Source organism: Geotrypetes seraphini, chromosome 13, assembly GCF_902459505.1.
Source record: "Geotrypetes seraphini chromosome 13, aGeoSer1.1, whole genome shotgun sequence".
In the NCBI taxonomy this organism is placed as follows: domain Eukaryota; kingdom Metazoa; phylum Chordata; class Amphibia; order Gymnophiona; family Dermophiidae; genus Geotrypetes; species Geotrypetes seraphini.
The window spans coordinates 39,667,982-39,692,945 of record NC_047096.1 but is presented as its reverse complement, the minus strand read 5'-3'; the positions used below and the strand labels follow the sequence as shown (position 1 = coordinate 39,692,945).

At 37.9% G+C, this 24,964-nt stretch overlaps 1 protein-coding gene across 3 annotated transcripts in view; it reads left to right on the top strand.

Annotated features, from left to right (window-relative positions):
• The window catches only part of GLB1L2 (galactosidase beta 1 like 2), a 228,484-nt gene that overhangs the window by 114,845 nt on the left and 88,675 nt on the right, over nt 1–24,964 (top strand). For all 3 annotated transcript variants that reach the window (XM_033919320.1, XM_033919318.1, XM_033919319.1), the window contains exon 6: nt 1,138–1,230. In XM_033919320.1, coding sequence (XP_033775211.1) covers nt 1,138–1,230 — 93 coding nt within the window. The remainder of the gene's footprint in view (nt 1–1,137; nt 1,231–24,964) is intronic.

The window sequence follows — 24,964 nt, the reverse complement described above, 5'->3', positions numbered from 1 at the left end:
AGGATCACAAGGATCCACATTGTAGGTTCTCAGCCCATTGCTCTAACCTTTAGGCTATTCTTCCAAGGAGACCTAGGGGCTCATTTTTAAAGCACTTATACACACAAAGTACCATATGATTCTATGGTACTTTGTGTGTATAAATGCTTTCAAAATGGGCCCCTTAGTATCAGTTGACAGAAATTTGGTGGTGCAAAAAAAGGCCAAATAGTACACTTATGTTAGTGTCTTTGCCAAAACTGAACTTTCAGAGTCTTCAAGCTCTACTTCCTTTAAGGGATCTATTTCTTCAGTCTTCTTCCTCTACAAGAGATTGGGGTACTGACAAATCACAACTCTCACAGAAGGCAGAGACTATTTGTAGGGAACAGTCACCAAGCTCCCTTGCTACTCTTCTGGATGGTGTACTCTGTTTTGGAAAATTGAGCATGCAAGACCACTATTTGGATACCATGTTTAGTTCTAAGGGCTCGATTCTGTCTTCCTCTCAGGCTTCACAAGGTAGTGTATCTAAAACTTTGGACAGAAGTTGCTCTCCTTCCCCCGATATTCAGACCATTTCTGCGGCGAACCTAGAAATTCAATGCCAGTGCCGTATCTGGTGACCAGCAATGAATTTCTGGTTTAAATTTGGCTGTACCATGGTTTATACTTAAATTGTATAAAATATAAAAAATTGGTGAATGTGAAAAGCTCAGACCCTACACCCAAACTCTAGTGTAAAGACATGGAGCTGGTTGTTGAAGAGACCATCACAGCTGATCATTCCATGAGACAGTGATTAGCTGTGATGGTTCTTCAACAACCAGCTCCGTGTCTTTACACTAGAGTTTGGGTATTGAGTCTGAGCTTTTCACATTCACCAATTTTTTATATTTTGTACAATTTAAGTATAAGCCATAATAAAGAATTTAGTTTTGAAGATTTGAAGTGATGAATTTTTAATAAATTATTTATTGGATCACTCAATTACTATAGAGTTTCTCATTAATTGTCAGTTATTAAATTTTAATGGCCAAGACAGTGGGACTTATCTGGGTAGGAGCTTTCATCTTCTTTTACCAGATTAATTATTTTTTCAGATATGTTCAACAAATGGTTCACATGGTACTACTGTTCTCTGATTTTTCCTTGCAGTATCAAAAGGGCGGGCCTATTATAGCTGTGCAGGTGGAGAATGAATATGGTTCCTATGCCAAAGATCCTAACTACTTAGAATATGTGAAGACGGTAAAATTATTCTTTTATACAATATTTCATATTTGGCTTTCATAATTTCTCATTCCTAAATTTGGACTTTATAGAGACAGACTGGTAGAGTCTGACTGTCACAGCATTATCCTTTCCAGAGATTAATCACAGGTCATTTCTTTAATCTCTCCCTAGGGAGGAAAGGATTTTAGTTATTAGGGTTTAGATTCCTGAGTTCTGATCCTAGCAGTTTTATAGGCTAAGTTTTGTTGGCAAAGCAGACCAGAGGGAAATGACTACAGAGCCAGTCATAGAACAAAAACAGTATAATTGTCCACAGGTGAAACAATGAGACAGAGTCAAGGATTGGAGGAAGCAGATTTTATTGGACCTGAGACGGCTTATGTGTTGTCAAATGCCTGTGTCAGGGGTCAAAATATAGTTCAGTAGAATAAAGCAAAGTGTCCTAATTTTCAAGACCCTGTTGCAGTATAAAAGAGTTTTTATAGCAGAAAAATGGGTCACTAAGTTGATCAAATATATCTTTTTGTGACAAGTTAACAAACAGATATTAATTGTCATCGCAACTGTCAAACTATCATAATTACTTCCTGACATTAATTTCTACTATTCATCTTTAACATACCTACTCACTTTCCCTGTGAGTAACCAAACCGATTGTGGGCATATCATAACTATACAGACGTCAGTCTTCAGAACCTCTTATGATTTATATATCATTTCAAGTCCCCTTCTTGTATATCTTTATAATCATTTATGCCCACCACCACCTACCATCGCTCATCTTATTTTTATTTATTAGTAGCCCAACTTTTTAATTTATAATAACCATATAATACCCATAAATAGTATATCTAAAAAAACATTCATATGAAATCTATGACTGAAAAAACATTTCACTTTATATATTGGGCAACACTTATCTTAGTGGATCCTGCCACCCTCAACTCTGACATGTAGTAAAGACTCCCAATGCCCTTTGTTTGAGTGAGCGTTTCAACCCAAAATGGGTCTTCCTCGTGGGATGTTAAAAATGTGTTGCCTCTCTGAAAACCAAAACATCATTGTCATTGACTAATCCGTCTTCAAACTAACTCTTGTACATAAATTTATGAACAATGTCCCATTTAAACCTTAAAACCCTTAAAAAATCTCAGGGTATGTCTTCATCTAAACCCCTAAACATTGCAAACACACAGCTCCCGATCATGAGACTCATTTTCCCCTTATACTTAATCATGCAAACTCCCCTCGGTTTCAATGCTATGTCATTAATGATCCTCAAGGTTCCTCATGCACAAATCTTTCTCTACGTTCATCCAATACTCATATTTAGAAGCTTGAAGAGTTCTAAATATGAGTATTGGAGGAACGTGGAGAAAGATTTGTGCGTGAGGAATCTTGGGGGTCTTTAATGAGGGTATTATATGGGTATTATAAATTAAAAAGTTGGGTTATTAATCAATAAAAATAAGATGAGGGATAGTAGGTGGTGGTGGGCATAAATTATTATAAAGATAACATAACATAAAACGCACTTATATACCGCAAATACCATTAACTTCTATGTGATATACAAGATGGGGACTTGAAATGATATATAAATCATAAGAGGTACTGAAGACTGACTGAATAGTTATGATATGCCCACCATCGGTTTGCTCAGAGGGAAAGTGAGTAGGTATGTTAAAGATGAATAGTAGAAAGTAATGTCAGGAAGTAATTATAATAGTCTGACAGTTGTGATGACATTTAATATTCGTTTGTTAACTTGTCACAAAAAGATATATTTGATCATCTTAGTGCCCCATTTTTCTGCTATAAAAGATTTAGATATGGGTCTGATGTATAGAAGGCTTCTATCTTTTATATCTCAGCAGTATAAAAGAGTGCCAGATATACAGAATCCCGCTTCCTTTATTAAAAATCTCTTTATTGAATAAATTTCTGAAAAGATACAAGATATATAAATTCACAAGAAAAAATTAACAAAAAGAAGAAGAAAATCCATTTTATACATAAACTTCCATCTAGCCCATTATGAGAGAAAGGAAATCTGTATAAATTCATAAATGAACAATTTAGAAAATTAGGATACAAAATCCAAATTTAAGGTGTTAAAAAAACTTCCGTTAATCCTCTAGAAAATCAGCTATTTTACCCCTTCATGTAATTTAAGAAATTGTTCCAATTGAATTGGGTCCCCAAAAAAACAAAATCCTTACTTTGGAAATAGAGAAGACATTTATATGGAAACTTCAAATAAAAGGTGGCACCTAAGGCCACAACTCTAGGTTTTAAGCCCAAAAAGGCGTGGAGGGGCATAATCAAAAAAAGCGTCTAAGTCCCCTTTTGGCCTAAGTCCCTAAACGTTCAACCCAGAAGCAGGGAAAGTGTCCATAGCCAAAACAAACGTCCATGTTTTGATTATGGCCTTCCTCTGCCTAAACGCCCAATCTCCACTACGTCTACAAGTACCCCCACAGCACGTCTACACTTTTTAGCCATAATGAAACAAAAACACGCCTAGGCCACAAACGTCCAACAGAAGGGCTTTTAGGCGAAGGAGGAGCCAGTTCTTCGCCTAAAAGCTGGATTCTGTAACCGGTGCCTGTCAAAAACAACACCGGTTACAGAATCCCCCCCCAACGATCCAGGCAGGAGGGTGCTCAAGCCCTCCTGCCATGTCAAACCGTGACCCCCCCCCTCCCGACAACATCGGGGCAAGAGGGAGCCCAAGCCCTCTTGCCCCGCCGACTCCCCAACTCCCCGACAATATCGGGCCAGGAGGGAGCCCAAGCCCTCCTGGCCCTGGCGACCCCTCCCACCCGCTAGTTGTTCGGGCCAGGAGGGAGCCCAAACCCTCCTGACCACGGCGACCCCCTACCCCTACCCCGCACTACATTACGGGCAGGAGGGATCCCAGGCCCTCCTACCCTCGACGCAAACCCCCCTCCCCCCATCGACCGCCCCCCCCAAGAACCTCCGACCACCTCCCCAGCCGACCCGTGACCCCCCTGGACGACCCCCACGACCCCCCCACCCCCCTTCCCGGTACCTTTGGTTTAGTTGGCCGGACAGACGGGAGCCAAACCCGCCTGTCCGGCAGGCAGCCAATGACAGAATGAGGCCGGATTGGCCCATCCGTCCCAAAGCCCCGCCTACTGGTGGGGCCTAAGGCGCCTGGGCCAATTAGAATAGGCCCGGGAGCCTTAGGCTCCTCCATTTTATATATATGGCATACTCAATTCCAACAGAAGTTATAATTTAACCTGTCATAATTTTTCCAATTGTATGTTATTTGTTGAACTGCTACTCCAGTTAATATAAATAAAAGTTTGTTATTATTTGAAGAAATTTGACTTTGTGCTCTCATTGCTGTGCCAAATAAAATCATATCATATGTCAAGGCTACCGGATTCTCCAACATCCTATTTATTTGAGGCCAAATTGATTTCCAAAATAATAATATGAATGGACAATAAAATAAAAGATGATCTATTGTCCCCACCTCAAGATGACAGTGCCAGCATCTATTAGACTTAGAGCATTCTGCAAACCTATGATCTCTTTAAAGTACTTTCTTACGAGAATCTTAGGTGACATTAACCCCCTTTTACAAAACCAATGCGTGATTTTTAGCGCCGGCTGCCATGGTAACAGCTCCGACGCTCATAGGAATTCTATGAACTTTGGAGCTGTTTTCGCCACAGCCAGTGCTAAAAACCATGCTTCTTTTTTGTAAAAGAGGGGGTAAATGAGTAATAGTAAAATTAACAAATCTCAAATTTCTAACTCTGGCCACATTCTCCATCATCTCAAGTTTCTTTTCTTTTTAATTTCTTTATTGATATTTTGAACTTGACAATGTATACATTTGAAAAATCGAAAAAACAAAACAAAAAAAAACTATATGAAAATACACTATTAACATCAGAAATATTACAATAAAAATTTTAAATCCCTTCTTAACCTATAACAGTAATGATATTATATTATACTCATCAATATTATAGAATATTATGAAATTTATACCTCTAAATAAATAATACACCCCCCCACCCACCCTGGATGTGCAAAGGAATCTAACATAAAGAAAAAGGAATCACTTTAATTATAATGTGACAAAATTAGTTAATGGACCCCAAATCCCCTTAAAGGATTTAACAAACCCTAAATGTTCTGCCATAATCTTTTCATATTTATATGTTGCACATACAGTTGCCCACCAAAAACTAAAATTAATCTGCACGGGGCAGGAGCGTGGGAAGATCGCCCCTGCCTGAAAACCCGCTAAACCACTAGGAAGGTACTTCGGGCCGCGTGGGAGTCCAGCTCCGCCTCCCGAAGCCCCCTGCAGAACAGCACACACAGCTTTTCTCTTCAGGGCAGCCCCACTGAAACCGGGAGCTGCCCCAACGAAAAAACTGCTTCTCCTGCCGCAGGAAGGTACTTCGGGCCGCGTGGGAGTCCAGCTCCGCCTCCCGAAGCCCCCTGCAGAACAGCACACACAGCTTTTCTCTTCAGGGCAGCCCCACTGAAACCGGGAGCTGCCCCAACGAAAAAACTGCTTCTCCTGCCGCAGGAAGGTACTTCGGGCCGCGTGGGAGTCCAGCTCCGCCTCCCGAAGCCCCTGCCAAATTCAACTGATTTCTTCGGGAGCAGCCCTCTGCCTTCGGGTGCTGCTCCTCAATTCTCAACCCGGCTGCCCCTGCCATTTTCCAGCACGACCGGGCCGGCGTGGGAGCCCTGCTCCGCCCCCCCGATCCCGCAGGAGGACAACTTACATAAAAAGACACAGCGCCAGCACTCGCCATTTTCCAGCACGACCGGGCCGGCGTGGGAGCCCTGCTCCGCCCCCCCGATCCCGCAGGAGGACAACTTACATAAAAAGACACAGCGCCAGCACTCGCCATATTCCAGCACGACCGGGCCGGCGTGGGAGCCCTGCTCCGCCCCCCCGATCCCGCAGGAGGACAACTTACATAAAAAGACACAGCACCAGCACTCGCCATTTTCCAGCACGACCGGGCCGGCGTGAGAGCCCTGCTCCGCCCCCCCGATCCCGCAGGAGGACAACTTACATAAAAAGACACAGCGCCAGCACTCGCCTTTTTCCAGCACGACCGGGCCGGCGTGGGAGCCCTGCTCCGCCCCCCCGATCCCGCAGGAGGACAACTTACATAAAAAGACACAGCGCCAACAGCGCGCCGCTGTTCGGCGTGCCGACGAAGGCGCACGACAAAGGCGCCTGCGCCTTAGTGAGCGCCTTCGTGGAGCACCTGAGAGGAGCACCTGAGAGGAGCACCTGAGAGGAGCACCAGCGGACCTTGGAAACGGGAACACCAAAGCCCCAGAGACCACTCCACCAGACCTCCTGCCGACTTCCATTATAAGGTAAGGAGCGAAAGATCCCCGCTCCTCCCCCTCATCCAACCAGGACTCTAAGAGAGAACCATTCACTCTACCTAACACTCCGAACACTCCGAACCAGACATCAAACATGAAGCTCTCCCTGCATACACACAAACTAGCCACCCTCCTGATAATCCTCCTCATCTCTAGCTGGAAAACAACAGCAAACAACTTACCCACCACAACCTCAACCGCCAGTACAACCAACTTCCAAATTCCCAACAGAAGAATACTCACATCAAGAAACCCGAGCCACCACACCAGCACTCAACACCCCATCAATGTAATCTGGAGAAGAAGATCAACACCTCCGAAAACAAAATCTCATCCAACTCCCACAACACTCATATACCCGGAAACAACTTACATTCCCCAGACCAACACGACCTCCCTTACTTGTGCCTATGTTAACATCAGATCTCTAGGACCCAAAACAGAAAACATAAAAAATTGGATAAAAACAGAAAAACTTGACTGCCTATTCCTCACTGAAACCTGGTTAACCTCAGACACAGACCCTAGAATAAAAGAAGTATGCCCGCCAGGATACAAAATAACAGTAACCTGCAGAGAGAAAAAAAGAGGAGGAGGACTAGCAATAATATTCAAGAACTCCCTAACTCTAAACATTCTTGAGAAAACATCCACTCCACAAATGGATTTCCTAGCGTGTCAACTCACAAACCCAACACTAAAAAACTCTCTAAACTGCTTGCTCTGCTACATAACACCAGGAAACTGGACCACAGTGAGACCTGAATTTGAAAACTTCATCTACCTAAACTCACTAACAGCTGAATATAACCTCATCCTAGGAGACCTAAACCTACACCTAGAAGACACAACCTCCACACCAGCAAATAACTGTCTATCCTTCCTCAATGCCTTATCCTTCCAGATCCTAAACCCACAAACCACTCATGAAAAAGGTCATCAACTGGACATTGCTGCCTTCATGTCTCACCAACCATCCAATCCAGCAATCCAAACTCCTAACGGAACATGGTCCCCATCCCTATGGTCAGACCACTACATTTATAACTTCAACATCAATTGGACCAAAACCAAACACACACCTCAATCAAAAAAAACCACATATACCTCACGCAAACATATCGACCCAACCATTTTCTGGTCAAATGTAGACGAAACTATCCAAGACTGCGACCCAAAAAACTTCATCTCCCACTGGAAAAATGTATCCACCAACATCCTGGATGATCTGGCACCCCTACAAACCAAAACCAGAACCAGCAGGAAATCAGACCAATGGTTTGATAATGAATTACTCCAACTCAAAAGACAGTGTAGAAGATTAGAAAGAAAATGGAGAAAAAAGAACCAAGATCAAACAAAAACCGACTGGAAAAAAATCAACAAACAATACAAAAATCTACTAAAAGATAAGAGGAAAAGCTACTATACTAATCTCATAGGCACGGAAACCCAAGATTCCAAAAAAATATTCCAAATCCTGAAAGAATTAACAGACACCAAACCATACACTACCACCACGAACACACCTCCACCATCACCCACCCTCTTAGCAGAACACTTCAAGAACAAAATCACCAACACCAGAGCCACACTCATCCTTAACCCATCCCATCAAAATCCAATCACAATCCACCCTACAGGAAAAGAGGCAATCGCAGCAGACAGAATTTGGACTCAATTCCCTAACATACAATGGTCAGAATTCAACAAATTCTACAAAAAATACAGCCATGCCTCCTGTGACCTCAACCATTGCCCCTCATATCTCCTTACCACCTCTAGTGTAAAATTCCGCACCATAACTCTACAATGGATCCAATTCACGCTCACAGAAGGCACATTCCCTGCTGACCTCAGCGAAATTGTCATCACCCCAATCCAAAAAGACCCAAAAGCACCACAAAACCTCCCATCTAACTTTAGACCTATAGCCTCAATTCCGCTATATGTCAAAATTATAGAAGGCCTAGTAGCCAAACTCCTCACCAATTACATAGAGGACCATAACCTACTCCACCCCATGCAATCAGGCTTCAGAACAAACTTCAGCACAGAGACACTACTAGGCTCCCTTATGGATACCGTCAGACAACAACTTAGTACAGGGAAAAAAATGCTACTCATACAACTGGACCTATCGGCGGCATTCGACCTAGTAGACCACAACATCCTTCTACAGATCTTAGATGCAATAGGCATCTCAGACAAAGTATACTCCTGGTTTGAAGGATTCCTAAAACTCAGAACCTACAGTGTAAAATCAAACAAAGAAAAGTCAGAATCCTGGTCAAACCCCTGCGGCGTACCACAAGGATCTCCACTATCCCCTACCCTCTTCAATCTCTACACTGCTTCTCTAGGAACGCATCTGGATAATCTAGGCATAACCTCCTATAGTTATGCGGATGACATCACCATCCTCGTCCCATACGATCATTCTAAACCTACCATGACAGACAAACTTCACCAAACACTTGAAGCAGTCACAACCTGGATGGAAAATCAAAAACTTAAACTCAACCAAGACAAAACCAAATTCATCCTCCTAGAAAATGACAAGATCCAAACCACAACCATCCTAGACATAAACACAACCAAATATCCCAGCCAAACCACCATAAAACTACTAGGCATGACCATAGACAGATGCTGCACAATGCAACCGCAAATAAATAAAACAATTCAAAAATCATTCGCAATCATGAGAAACCTGAGACAAGTCCGAAAATTCTTTGAAAGAACACAATTCCAACTTATAGTACAATCCCTAATACTAGGTATATTGGACTACTGTAACATACTCTTCCTTCCATGTCCTGCAACCACGATAAGACAACTCCAAACAATCCAAAATACAGCTTTGAGACTCATCTACTCATTGAAAAAACATGACCACATCACTGAAGCCTTCATCAACTCACACTGGCTCCCAATCCAAGAAAGAATCCAATTCAAATTCTACTGCATATTATTTAAAACCCTACACGGAGACAGCCCATCATACCTGAACAATCGCCTCATCCAAGCACCCAGTACCAGACACAGAAAAACGCACTCCCCATTCATACCCCCCCCAATCAAAGAAGTAAAAAGAACAAAACTACACGACGGCCTCCTAGCCACTCAAGCCGCAAGACTGGACAACCAGATCTCCAACCTTCTGATGACCACCCCAGACTATAGGACGTTCAGAAAAGAAATAAAAACCACACTTTTCAAGAAATTCCTGAAACAGCAATAACAACACGACCTCTAAATGCTCTTAAGATCTACAACTTACCTCTCTAGCTAATCATTGTAATTCTGTCTTTTTTAAATTAACCTTTTGTAATCCGCCTTGAACCGCAAGGTAATGGCGGAATAGAAATCCCTGATGTAATGTAATGTAATGTAATCCTATCATGATTTTTCCAATTAGATGTGATCATTTGAACCCTTATTCCTGATAAGATCATGAAAAGGCGACTATTATTTCTATCCAAAGTGGGTTTATCATGCAGAATCGTTCCAAAAATTATTGCTTCATATGTCAAAGGAATAGAGGATTGAAGAATATTGTTAATTTGCCCCCAAATCGACTTCCAAAAGCCAAGTATCAATGGACAAAAAAATAAAAGATGATCCAAAGTCCCAATATCAATATGACAATGCCAACATCTATTAGATTTAGAACTATCTACTTTATTCAACCGAACTGGAGTCCAAAAAATTCTATGTAATAAAAACAACCATGTTTGTCTCATAGATGCTGACATTGTACATCTTAATCTCCAAGTCCAGATTCGTGGCCAACGAGAAACAGAAATATGCTGTTTTAACTCGATACTCCAAATGTCTCTAAGACTATTTTTTGGTTTTTTATTTAAAAATCCAGAAATCAATTTATACCACTGGGCAGCCTGATATCCTATTAAATCTTTTTGGTAGCAAAGGATTTGCAAGCTAAAATAAGTTTTCAAATTTTTCCATTCAGGGAACCCCATCTGAATAGCCTGCTTCAACTGCAAGCACCTATATTGTTGAGTGTTTGAAATACCAAATGAATGCTGCAGTTGTGAAAACTCAAGCAGATTACCATTAGAAATAAGATCATCTAATGTCCTAATATTTGCCTGCATCCAATTCTTCCAAGCGATTCCAGCACCGCCTATTTGAATCTTGGAGTTTAACCATAAGGACTGTAAAGTAGATTTCATTATTGGTACCTCTGTTAATTTATCAATAAATTTAATAGTTTTCCAAGTATCCAATAAAATTATATTGTCCTTAGCATATTTATGAAATCTGATACTTAATACATGTGGAAGTCTCATAGGGGATACCAAATTCCGTTCCAAATATAACCAATCTGGTTGATGATCAATAAGCTCAGGGAGGATCCAATACATACCTTGACGCAATATATAGGCTTGATGGTACCTATAAAAGTTTGGAAAATTTACCCCACCCTCCACAATTGATTTTTGCAACGATACTAAAGCAATTCTTGGTTTTTTCCCAAGCCAAACAAATTTTGTCAAAATATTATTGAATTTTTTGTAAAAGGACTCTTGAAAATAAACTGGTAACATACTCATTTGGTAACAAACTATAGGCAAAATCATCATCTTTACTGTTTGCACTCTCCCCCACCAAGAAATATGCAAAGGATTCCATTGCTCACACAATTCTGTAACTTTTAGTAATAAGGATTTTTCATTTACCTTCATTGTTTCTTCCAATGTACTTTTTATCCAAATTCCTAAATATTTTATTCCATCTTTCTTCCAACTAAACTGAAACGAATCAAATAACCACATTTAGTGGAAGAATTTCTGATTTATTCCAATTTATTTTATAACCTGAGAATTTTCCAAATTTATCAATCAAATCCAATAATTGTGGAATGGTTAACTCCGGATTTCTCAAATGAATCAAAATATCATCTGCATAAGCAGAGATTTTATATTCCCGACCTGCATAAGGAATACCTTCTATCTCCTTTGATTGTTGAATAGCTAAAAGTAAAGGTTCCAAAACAATATCAAATAACAAAGGAGATAATGGACAACCCTGTCTAACTCCCCTTTCTAAAAAGAACCTTTCTGAAAAAGTATTATTTATATATAATCTAGCAGATGGGGAGCTATACAGGGATTGAATCATTTGTATAAATCGAGAACCAATACCAAACCAATCCATTGCTTGATACATAAAAGTCCATTCTACCCGATTAAATGCTTTCTCTGCATCTAAAGAGACAGAGAAAGCCGGATCTTTCATATCCTTTGTTAAATGTAAAATATGAAAAGCTAATCTGGTGTTATTTGAAGAATGTCTTTGAGCAACAAATCCTGTTTGATGCATACCAATAATATAAGGGAGAGCCTTATTCAAACGCAAAGCCAATATTTTAGCTAACAATTTCCCATCAACATTAATCAAAGAAATAGGCCTATAGTTTGAAACCAACATGGGATCTCTGTTTGGCTTAGGCAAAACTATTGTTAAAGCTTCTGCCATAGTACCTGAAATACAACCTTTATTTAGTTGAAACTGATATAATTTGAAAAGATGGGGTAACAAGATAGTTTGAAAAGAGTTAAAAAATTCTACCGTATATCCATCACTACCTGGAGCGGATCCAACTCTAAGGGACTTTAAAGCCTTCTGAATTTCTTTTTGTGTTATAGGTGCTTCGAGATTTTCTTTCATATGATCAGGAACTTTAGGCCCATTAATCAACTTTAAAAATTCAAAACCATCTTTCTCTTTATTAAAATAATGCTCAGAAGAATACAAGCTTTCATAAAATTTCAAAAATTGTTGTAAAATATTTTTAATTTGAGAATGAATTATTCCATTATCATCTGAAATAGCCATTATATTAGCTTTCCTTTTTTTTTTTGCTTTTAAATAGTTAGCTAGTAATCTTCCCGCCTTATTTGAGGTTCCATAATACAATGCCTTATAGGACACAAACTCCTTTCTAGCCAATTGTGAAGATATCTCATTGTATCTAAATTTTACTTTTAGCAAATTCTGATAAATACTTTGTTCCCATTTTTCCTTTAATTTAATTTCCAATTCTCTAATATTTTGTTCTAAAATTAAAAAAATCTTTATTTAGTTGTTTCCTAACATATGCTGAGTACGAAATTATGTGTCCTCTCAAGGTAGCTTTAAAGGCATCCCATAAAATTTCCTGAGACATTTCTTCTGATTCATTAAACTGAAAAAATTCACTTATTTTTAACTTAAATTTTTCTATAAAATTGGAATCTGCTAGCAATGTATTATTAAACCTCCATTTATATAAATATTGTGAATCACACTAAAATCTCATGAAGAATATGCTATCACACAAATATATACACCCTCTCGTTGGTATTTTAGAGAGAAACAGGGGTCTCAAGTAGCCAGAAGCTTGACATCTGTTACAAAGCTAATGGCTCATACAGTGAGCTATCATCGGTCCCGTTTATGTTCTCTATACCAACGATTTGTGATTGTTTTTTACTTTTACTATTTTGCTCTTTTATTCTTTTTATTCTTTCTTATTTTTGTATTAAAGATTACTTAACTTCCTTATTCTTTGGCATTCTTTTTTGTTATTTACGGTTTTCTCAAACTTTTCCACTTTCCTTCCGACGGAAGATCTCCGTTTCGCTCCTATAGATTAAACTGGAGCTTCATCAGGAAAACACCAAAGATGACACTGCAAATTCAAGCAGAACATCTTGAATACCAATTTATATTCATTTAAAAAATCTAAAAGCAATGCTTATATTTTTTCGGTAACATTTATGACTACTTGTGTTAAACAAGGTTCCTGGGCGTGCCTCTTGGGAACTTTACCATAATCTAACAGCTTTTGTCCTTTATTTATGTTTTTATATAGTTTTTTACTTTATTTTTTACTTTAATTATTCTCTTCGTGTAGCCACCACATTTTAACTAATAACAGAGCTACAAGACACATGAACACAACAAGAACCCGACACGCGGGCAAGATTAAATAAAAAGATAAATTATCTCTACATACCTATCGGTCTCTCCAATGTTGTACAGCTATATAAGCTGTTATAGGTAATTCGGAAGTGGAGTCCACTTTATATCCAGACCCTCACCACTAGAAGAGTTGAGAATAAATTGTGTGCCCCGAAAACAGGGCTTTAAATTAGTGGAAGGCGTCTGACCTCACTACCGGCAGTTTACCAGCCTGAATAGATCAAACCACCTCCTCATCTGTTCGTGACGTCGTTTACCACTACTTTGAACAGTACCTCACAAGAAAATCTGCCAGTTAATCGCCACATTTAATCCTTGGGGTTGTATACTACCCAAGCGGTCAGTCCACCTCTGTTCCGTTTGTAGCAACTTTTTCCCTCAGTAACCACCAACCAACTATTGGAAGACACAGCAGCTTTTGGTGGACACTCGATTGCTGACACAACAATTGGGGCAAATGCACAACATGATTTTTCAACCATTTTGACCAACTTGAAGTACATCACCAGATTAGAATTAAATGGATCCGCATTAATTGAATATTGTAAATCCGAACGTATCCCTAGAGGACTTCGTATGACGACAGCTCCGCAAATTTTCAAAACAGATGAAACATTTGTGGACACGTGGAATAGAATTCTCAACCAGTGTTCATTGGACCTTATGCTCCTTATTATAGAACGGAGCAAAAAGGAACTTCAACAACAGAAAGGTTTCTTAGACGAATTGCTGCAAAGTAAACGCAACAACATGACACCAGCACTATTTGATTCCAAGATGGTAGATGTACATGAAACCATCAACTCATACCGCGACACGATCAAGAAACAAAAACAGAAAAAAGCTAGTCGTGATGCTTATGATTATATCAACAACCAAGTGTACAAATGGATGTACACGCCTCAACTGAAAACCGACGATAAATCTTCAGATCATAGTGAAACGACGGGATCAAGCTCCTCTGGGAGTGATGGATCTGATAGTAACTACTCTGAACAACCACAACAACAGCAAAAAAACTTCCAAAGAGGAGGGAGAAGAGGAAGAACCAGAGGCAGAAGCAGAGGTCGCAGAAGTATGCGCAACCAGTATTAGTCCAAACCCAACATCAACATTCCACCTCAACTATCGTTAACATCTCTAATCGAACTTTGACCTTAGAAGAAAAAAATGTGCTGTCTAAAGGGCTTTCATTTGTCCCCACAACCCCTTTCGATTACTTCCAATTTCAAATTGATTTGGAAAGGTTTGTGAGGTCATTATCCTTGAAAAAAAATTTTGGGGAAAAAGAAGCCCAATTTGATAGCGTTGATAGATCAGTGGTTACAAAAAAATCTACTTGGACCCCTCCGGGTCCTCTGGATCCTCTTCTTCACACTTTTAAACAACTAGTACTCCAAGACGTGGGACCATTACGATACAAGAAAACTGAACGATATAATTTAACTAAGGAGGAACATAAGGCTCTTTGTAATCTTCAAAAAGATCAGTCGATTGTCATCTGTAGAGCAGATAAAGGTGGCGCTACAGTTATTTGGAACACCATTGATTACAAGAATGAACTTTCTCAACATCTGTCGGACAATGCCACCTATAGAGTATTGGATATGGACCCCACTATGCAGTTAAAAGCACAAATTTTGGTCCTAACCCAGGAAGGTTTTGATGATGGCTATGTCACCAAGCGAGAGTTTCAATTCTTGAATAAAGAATTTAGCACTATACCATGGATTTACTTAGTGCCCAAAATCCACAAAAGCCTAAATAAACCTCCGGGTAGACCCATTATATCATCAATTAATTCCATCCTTGAACCCCTCTCTAAATATGTAGACTATTTTTTAAAACCTTTAATGACACAATGTAGTTCCTACATCAAGGATACCAGTCAATTTCTACTGTGGCTACAGACGATTAAGCTTCTAGATAAACCTACTATTCTAGTCACATTGGATATAGTGTCATTGTACACGTCACTTCCCCAAGATAAATGTTTAACTGTAGCACGGGATGCGTTAGATGCTCGTGCCCGTCCCCACCAAAGTCCAACAAATTTCATCATGGAGTTATTAGAATTGGCCTTAACAAAAAATTTTTTCACGGACGGTCAAAAATTATATTTACAAACTAAAGGGGTTGCCATGGGGGCCACATGTGCCCCCTCGATAGCCAACCTTTATATGAAAAATTATGAAGAAATGTATTTAACATCTCATCAATGGAACCCATGTATAGTGGGTTGGAAGAGATACATTGATGATGTCTTCATGATATGGCAGGGTACTAGGTACCATCTTCAAGAGTTTTTTGATTGGCTTAATAGCAAGGACAGTAATATCCAATTCACATTGAATTTATCTACAGTGGGTATTAATTTCTTAGACACTTGGGATAGTATTGTAGGGAATCATCTTGAGACTAAGTTGTACACAAAACCTACTGACGTTACAAGTTTGTTGCAATATGATAATTGTCATCCTACTGCTCTCAAAAATAGTTTACCTCTAGCCCAATTTTTGCGTTTTAGGCGTGTGTGTACCCATATGGCCGATTTTAAATCTTCAGCCAATAAACTAACAAAGAACTTAAGACGTAGAGGGTACCCGGAAAAAGTGTTAAAAAAGTCCTATCGCAGAGCTAAATACAATCACCCTGAATGGCTTTTACAGCCATCCACTGGTACTAATTCTGGTGATACTCAAAGTTTAGATACTACTAAGGAGCTCAATATTAATGAAGAATATCAAACATTTATTCTCAGACACAATGCAGAGTCTGAGCATATTGCCAATATTATACACAACCATTGGAGAATATTTCAACGAAGCCCTTGTTTTGAAGACTCCAAATTGCGGTTGACTTATTCAAGAGCACGTAACCTTAGGGAACATCTTAAGTTAAAATCAGATCCTGAATTAGCAACAAAAAATAACCAGGGGTTTCACTCCAAATGTGGTAGATGCCAAATCTGCCCGCTAACCATTCAGGGGAGTGTTTTTGAAAATCCTGTAAATCATAGACAGTATATTTTACGTCATATTACAACTTGTAGATCTGATAACGTTGTATACGTCATCAAGTGTCCATGTCAAAAAGTGTATGTAGGTAAAACTATTAGACAATTTAACATCTGCATGGCAGAGCATAAATCCTGTTTAAACCATTGTAGAAAAGAAGCTCCGCTAGTAGCGCACTGTATGCAATACAAACATGCTTTTGACCAACTTAAATGCATGGTTATTGACAAAGTCGAGGCGTCTGTAAGGGGAGGGGATAGAGGGAAAAAGTTGCTACAAACGGAACAGAGGTGGATTGACCGCTTGGGTAGTATACAACCCCAAGGATTAAATGTGGCGATTAACTGGCAGATTTTCTTGTGAGGTACTGTTCAAAGTAGTGGTAAACGACGTCACGAACAGATGAGGAGGTGGTTTGATCTATTCAGGCTGGTAAACTGCCGGAAGTGAGGTCAGACGCCTTCCACTAATTTAAAGCCCTGTTTTCGGGGCACGCAATTTATTCTCAACTCTTCTAGTGGTGAGGGTCTGGATATAAAGTGGACTCCACTTCCGAATTACCTATAACAGCTTATATAGCTGTACAACATTGGAAAGACCGATAGGTATGTAGAGATAATTTATCTTTTTATTTAATCTTGCCTGCGTGTCGGGTTCTTGTTGTGTTCATGTGTCTTGTAGCTCTGTTATTAGTTAAAATATGGTGGCTACACGAAGAGAATAATTAAAGTAAAAAATAAAGTAAAAAACTATATAACAACATAAATAAAGGACAAAAGCTGTTAGATTATGGTAAAGTTCCCAAGAGGCCCAGGAACCTTGTTTAACACAAGTAGTCATAAATGTTACCGAAAAAATATAAGCATTGCTTTTAGATTTTTTAAATGAATATAAATTGGTATTCAAGATGTTCTGCTTGAATTTGCAGTGTCATCTTTGGTGTTTTCCTGACGAAGCTCCAGTTTAATCTATAGGAGCGAAACGGAGATCTTCCGTCGGAAGGAAAGTGGAAAAGTTTGAGAAAACCATAAATAACAAAAAAGAATGCCAAAGAATAAGGAAGTTAAGTAATCTTTAATACAAAAATAAGAAAGAATAAAAAGAATAAAAGAGCAAAATAGTAAAAGTAAAAAAACAATCACAAATCGTTGGTATAGAGCAGTGGTTCCCAACCCTGTCCTGGAGGAACACCAGGCCAATTGGGTTTTCAGGCTAGCCCTAATGAATATGCATGAAGCAAATTTGCATGCCTATCACTTCCATCATATGCAAATCTCTCTCATGCATATTCATTAGGGCTAGCCTGAAAACCCAATTGGCCTGGTGTTCCTCCAGGACAGGGTTGGGAATCACTGGTATAGAGAACATAAACGGGACCGATGATAGCTCACTGTATGAGCCATTAGCTTTGTAACAGATGTCAAGCTTCTGGCTGTGAGCACTTGAGACCCCTGTTTCTCTCTAAAATACCAACGAGAGGGTGTATATATTTGTGTGATAGCGTATTCTTCATGAGATTTTAGTGTTATTAAACCTCCAAACAGGTCTATTATTTTCTTGTTCATCTATCTCAAAATCAATCCAAATACCCCCATGATCTGAAAGTATAATTGAATCTATATTCGCCTTCTTAACCTTCTGTACTAAATTATCTGAAACGAAAAAATAATCAATTCTAGAAAATGATTTGTGAACATGGGAATAAAATGAAAATTCCTGATCATTGAAATGAAAAATCCTCCAAATATCTTTTAAACCACAAGAATTTATCAAATTATCTAATCCTAAAGATTTTAAAATTTTACTAGGCTTTTTATCTAAAATAGGGTCCATTACTGCATTAAAGTCCCCTGCCAAAATTAAATTGGAGGAAGATGATGGTAAAATTATTTGTTGAAGGTTTTTAAAAAACTCAGATTGATTCAAATTAGGTGCATAGATATTGAACAGTATCAAGGTATCTTTCCCTGAGCTCATTTTTACTTGGACCCATCTTCCGAAAGGATCCATAGATAACATAGTAAAAGTAGCCATACATTTTTTATGTATCAGGATAGCCACACCAGCTTTTTTGCCTACAGCAGGGGCAAAAAAACACTGTTTAACCCAACCCCCTTCCAGCTTACTTGATTCTAATGCAGATAAATGAGTTTCTTGCAGGAAATAAATATCTGCCCCCTGTCTTTTAAGAAAAGATAAGGCTTTCTTTTTCTTTATAGGGTGATTGAGTCCATTAACATTTAACGAATACATTTTAAAATACATTTATATTTATATTTATTTTTAGGAACCAAAGAAAATGACCTGAAAAGATTTTAATTCTTATATATAAATTATCCCAATTACACATCCAATTACCCTCCCTTAAAACCCCTATATACCCTCCCACACCCATCCCCCATAACAAATATAAGTGAATGACAGCACACATAAAGACCAGGAAATCGAAAGAAATCCCCAACCAGCAAACTATCAATTCATACTATAATAAAATCTTAAAATAATAAATTAAATTAAAATCATTACTTAAAATTACCATAAAATAAAATCTTGAAAATAATAAATTACATTATATAACTGATATCATTTTACATTATAGACATTAAAACTTATTATATAAAATTTCCAACTTATCCAAACAAAACAAAAATAACAAAAATTAATAAATACCAAATATAAAAAACTAAATGAATAAATAAATTAATGTTTATGATTAATAGATACCCAATAAAATATTAAAATAATAAATATTCAAATATGAAATGTTAAAATTAATATATTAAATTATATAATTTATATTATCTTAAATTAGAGACAGTAGAAATTATTATATAAAATTATCATCCTATTCAACCAAAACATGTAACAAATTTAGAAAAATTAATAAATATTAAAAATGACTTAACATGTCCATTGACTGGATCTGTTTTTATGAACGGATTTCTAGTAAGAGATTTTTTTTGCTTTTTCTTACTGCATTATTGTTTTGTTTTTTGCTTTATCAGCAGTGGGTTTTGCACTGGTAATGCATAGCAAGATCAGGGGCGGTAGAGTTTGGTCTTTAATCACATGAGTACCTATGGGTTCTGAGGCCTTTTTTCCTCCTTTCATAGTGAATGAAGAGGGAACAAATAGGCGTGTTATAGCGTATAAAAAACTGGGGGGTTTGTGTGTAACTTATTTTGTGTAGCCAGGAGATATCGATGTGCACTTCTTAATGATTCATCACAGAGCAGGAGTCTTTTATTCTGGAACAAGACTTTTGTGTCACAAGTACAAGGAAGGGTAAAAATTCTGGAAGACCTTTTCTATGATCAGACTAGTCTAAGGAAAGCAAAAATGGTTTATAGGGAATGAAGTTTTCTTAACACAGAGATCCTTTAATATGTTATATATTTCCATATGAAATATTGTATTTTATTTAGAAATAAGCTCAGCTGCTTTTCTGAACTCTAAACTATGCCTTATTTCTTAGCTGGAAATGTTTACAAAATAAAACCAAACATTATCAAGAAAAACTCAGCATGTATCATACTGCAAAATTTGCTATTCTTATGATTTAATATGATAGTTTCAGGCAGTGGAGTCTCAGTGGCCAGAAGAAACTCCTCCAGGTTTAGGACAAGACACGAGTCAAACAGAACCTCTACAAAATGTCATCCGAATCGGTGACGCTTTCCAATGTGTTTCCCGAAAACTCTGCATCAGAACTTATTCCCAGTAAGGAAGCCATGAATGGACTGTGAGGTTTTTAATGAAATTGTTGCATGTTAATATCTAGATTTTGTTTAGAAAAAAAAATCATAGAACCTGTGCATTAATCACTTCTCCAGAGACACAAGGGGATAAATTAATTCCTGTGAAATGTCTAAAATGGTGCTTGTTTCACATCTAACTTAGTAACACAGTAGATGACGGCAGATAAAGACCCGAATGGTCCATCCAGTCTGCCCAACCTGATTCAATTTAAATTTTTTTTTTTTTTCTTCTTAGCTATTTCTGGGCAAGAATTCAAAGCTTTACCCGGTACTGTGCTTGGGTTCCAACTGCCAAAATCTCTGTTAAGACTTACTCCAGCCCATCTACACCCTCCCAGCCATTGAAGCCCTCCCCTGCCCATCCTCCACCAAACGGCCATACACTGACACAGATTTGCAAGTCTGCCCAGTAACTGGCCTAGTTTATAAAGGCCAGTCCAAAGATTACCAAAATACTGTCCCCCCCCAAAAAAAAAAAATGAAGACAAATGATTAAATAAAATGATTATTACTAGATATCCAGAAAATAAATGAACATTAAAAATAATAAAAATTTCAAATCAGTATTCCCAACCTTTAAGAATAAATATATATAAAAACTAAATACTTGTCACACTAGAAGAAAATCATATCTAAAGATAAAAGTAATCCATTTCTCAACTTATAAAAGATTCAAATCATATTTACTAAACACTAATGTTACAGCTAGAGGATAAAAAAAATAAAATAAAAATAAAACTCATATCTCTATACTATTTATGTTATTATGGAAGTATCTGCCATAATATTAAAAAAGATATATAAATTATAATTAATAGATCAAATAAACATCTATCATCTGTTAATCCATAACATCAGAAAAAATAGAATTAGATTTCAAAAAATTGATGACCAGAACAAAATTTCCAGGACAAGCTTGTCAAATCAATATTAGGTTTCATAAGAAGTTGCAAAACCACAGAACCAGTCGACCTCAAAGACTTGTTATATCCCCAGGAAAGTCAGTCTTGTTAAAACCACAGGAAAGACAACAGAAAAAATGCTCAAAAATTAATAGAACTTTGTAAAAAGTCTTTCTTCGGGACTCTTCCTTTGAATGTTAAAATGCTTCAATGAAATTGCAATTCAGGAAAGTTAAAAGTCTCGTATTATATGTTGAAGTTGTAATAGCAGTTAAAACATTTCTGCTACAAACTAGTTTGGATTGAATTAGTTTGGATTCAAACAAATTGAGGAAGTTAGAAACAAATCATAGCAGTTTTTGTTTAAATCTTGGATAGTATCCTATTCCATACGATTTTCACAGCCTTCAATATATTGTTGAAGTTTAACAGGATCATCATATTTTATAGTATGATTATCATGAGTTACCCTCATGTAAGCAGGATAAAAGAGACCATATCTTGCCCCTAATTGCTGTAATTGCGGTCTCAATAATAAAAACTGTTTTCTTTTTTCAGCTGTTTTTGGGGCAAAATCAGGAAGAAACATAAGAGCTGAATTTTTATATTCTATTTTCTTTTTTTCTTTGGCAAGCCACAAAATTTCTATTGCATGCTGAAATCTGAGAAGTTTTAATATTAAGGTCTTGGTCTAGGCTGCCTGTTTAACTGCCTCACAGGAATTCTGTGTGCACGTTCTATTTCAAACGAAAACTTCGTTGAAATTGAAAATAAATTTGGCAGCAAATTTTCTAAAAAGGTGACACAGTCTTTTCCTTCCGATCCTTCAGCCATCCCAAGGATCCTAATATTACATCTACGAGAGTAATTCTCATAAGCTTCCATACGTTTTTGCAGGTCCTTAAGCTCAGCGTGATCTTTTTTGCACTGCCTCTGGTCCACTTCCGTTTTCTCGGTGCGGGACTCTAACTGATCCACCCTTCGATTAGATTTCTCCAGCTGCTTAGTAACAGTAGAAATCTCCTCTCTCATAGCTGCCATATTTTCTGCGTTATCTTTTAACATTGATTTAATCACCCGAAGTTGCTCCAGAATATCCACCGATACAGGATCTGCACTCTCTTTCGGTAAAGGAACTTGAGCAGCTATTACCGACTCAGGCTTCAATCTCTTTGCTTTAACTCTGGTAGAAAAGGAGTTTTCTAGTTTTGTTTGTTTTAATGAAGCCATTTCAGCACTTTCTTTAATTTTTTTTTTTTAATAAATTATTAAAATATTCAAAAATAACTGCTGAGTATGAGGAGCTCTTCAATCAGCCAGCCATTTTATTGCACTGACATTCCAGAACCTCCAATCTCAAGTTTCTTATACACATTATATGAATCTTTAACTGCAGAAGTGGGGAGTGTTTGCAGAGTAGAAGCCTTTATTTCTACCACCTGCAAACATTTAATTATTTGCATATTTGAATCAACATTTTCCAATTTTTCTTTTTTTAAGTCAAGGAAATTTTATTAATATTTTATATACATACATACAAGAAAGAAAATAAAAAAATAACACACCCTCCTCCCCCTTTTCCCTCACATAGCAGATAGAATAAAACCTTTGAAACAAGTTGTGACTCAAATTTTCATATATGAAGATATTTTGTAAGAGAAGACCATTTTGCAACATACCGTAAAGATAACTTTATACTTTGCTAAAAACAACTCTGATCTATACATGGAGCATAAAATATTCCACTACTTTAAGTAATTAACTAAGGGCTCCTTTTACTAAGCTGCGATACCATTGAGCTGGCGTTAATTCTAGCCGCATAGCACGGGTTTAGCGCACGCGGCAATTTTGCGCACACTAAAAATGCTATTGCAGCTTAGTAAAAGGAGCCTTAAATGTAATTCTTTCCAAGAACATGATAGCCCTAACTCCTATAGTTATTAAAGTGTCAAATAAGTAACAGTCATTTTTTGAAAGTGAATCTTGCAAACACGTGGAGGGGCATAATCGAAAGGGACATCTAAGTCTGTTTGCGTCCAATTCACAAGTCGTCCAAAGTAAAAAACAGCCTAAGACACATTTTCGAAAAATACATCCAAAATTTTTTTTTGTTTCGAAAATCGTCTAATTATACATCCTGCCAATCTGATCGTCCATCTTTATACCACATTTCCATCCAACTTTTCGTCCAAGTCCAAAACGCCTAGAACAAGCCTTGTTGGACGTGGGAGGGGTCTGCAAAATGATGGACTGCACACCCAGACATGCCACCTAAATAGTGGAGTACCTTACAGGGCACTGCTGTGAACTTCATAAAAAGGGTGCCATGTCTTCTCCCTACAGCTCCCTTATAGGTCACGGTGAGCTCTCCAAACCACCTCCAGAATCCCCTAGACCTACTTATCTACCACCCTAATAGCCCTTATGGCTGCAGGAGCCACTTATATGCCAGTACAAAAGGGTTTTGGGGGTGTATAGGGGAGTGTACATGTTTAAGTATCAATGCAGTGATTACAGGGGCTTATGGGCATGGGTCCTCCTCTCTCTGGGTCCCTAATCCACCCCCAAGACAACTTAAGCTGCCTCTGTGCTAGACGAGTAGGCTTTCCTATGCCAGGTGGCCAGGTGATGATAGCCTGGAGGCTGAATTTTAAAGGTGGGGATTTTTTTAAAGGAGGATTAATTTTTTTGGGGGGGTGGGGGGTCGGTGATCACTGGGGTAGTGTGTGGGGGTCTGTGTTATGTGTTTACAGTGCTTATCTGTATAACTTTCGGTTATACATGTTGTACGTCTAAGCCGGACCACATCCCGCCCAACCCCCGCCCTCAACACTCCTCCTGAAATGCCCCGTTTAGCTTTGGTTGTTCAGCGGCACTATGAAGGCCTAGGTCATTTAGAAATACGTCCAAAACCCGTTTTTAGTATCGGCACTTGGATGTTTTTGAGAAATGTTCGTCCAAGTGCCGACTTAGGACAGTATTTGGACGTTTTTCTCTTTCGATTATGAGCCCCATAGATTTTAAAATTTAAAACTTATAGGAGTATGTAAATGAAATATAGTACAAATTGTGATAGTCTGACAGTTGTGATGACAATTAATATTAGTTTGTTAACTTGTCACAAAAAGATATATTTGATCATCTTAGTGCCCCATTTTTCTGCTATAAAAGATTTAGATATGGGTCTGATGTATAGAAGGCTTCTATCTTTTGTATCTCAGCAATATAAAAGAGTGTCAGATATACAGATTCCCGCTTCCTTTTTAAAAAATCTCTTTATTGAATAAATTTCTGAAAAGATACAAGATATATAAATTCACAAGAAAAAATTAACAAAAAGAAGAAGAAAATCCATTTTATACATAAACTTCCATCTAGCCCATTATGAGAGAAAGGAAATCTGTATAAATTCATAAATGAACAATTTAGAAAAATTAGGATACAAAATCCAAATTTAAGGTGTTAAAAAAACTTCCGTTAATCCTCTAGAAAATCAGCTATTTTACCCCTTCATGTAATTTAAGAAATTGTTCCAATTGAATTGGGTCCCCAAAAAAACAAAATCCTTACTTTGGAAGTAGAGAAGACATTTATATGGAAACTTCAAATAAAAGGTGGCACCTAAGGCCACAACTCTAGGTTTTAAGCCCAAAAAGGCATTACGTCTAAGTTG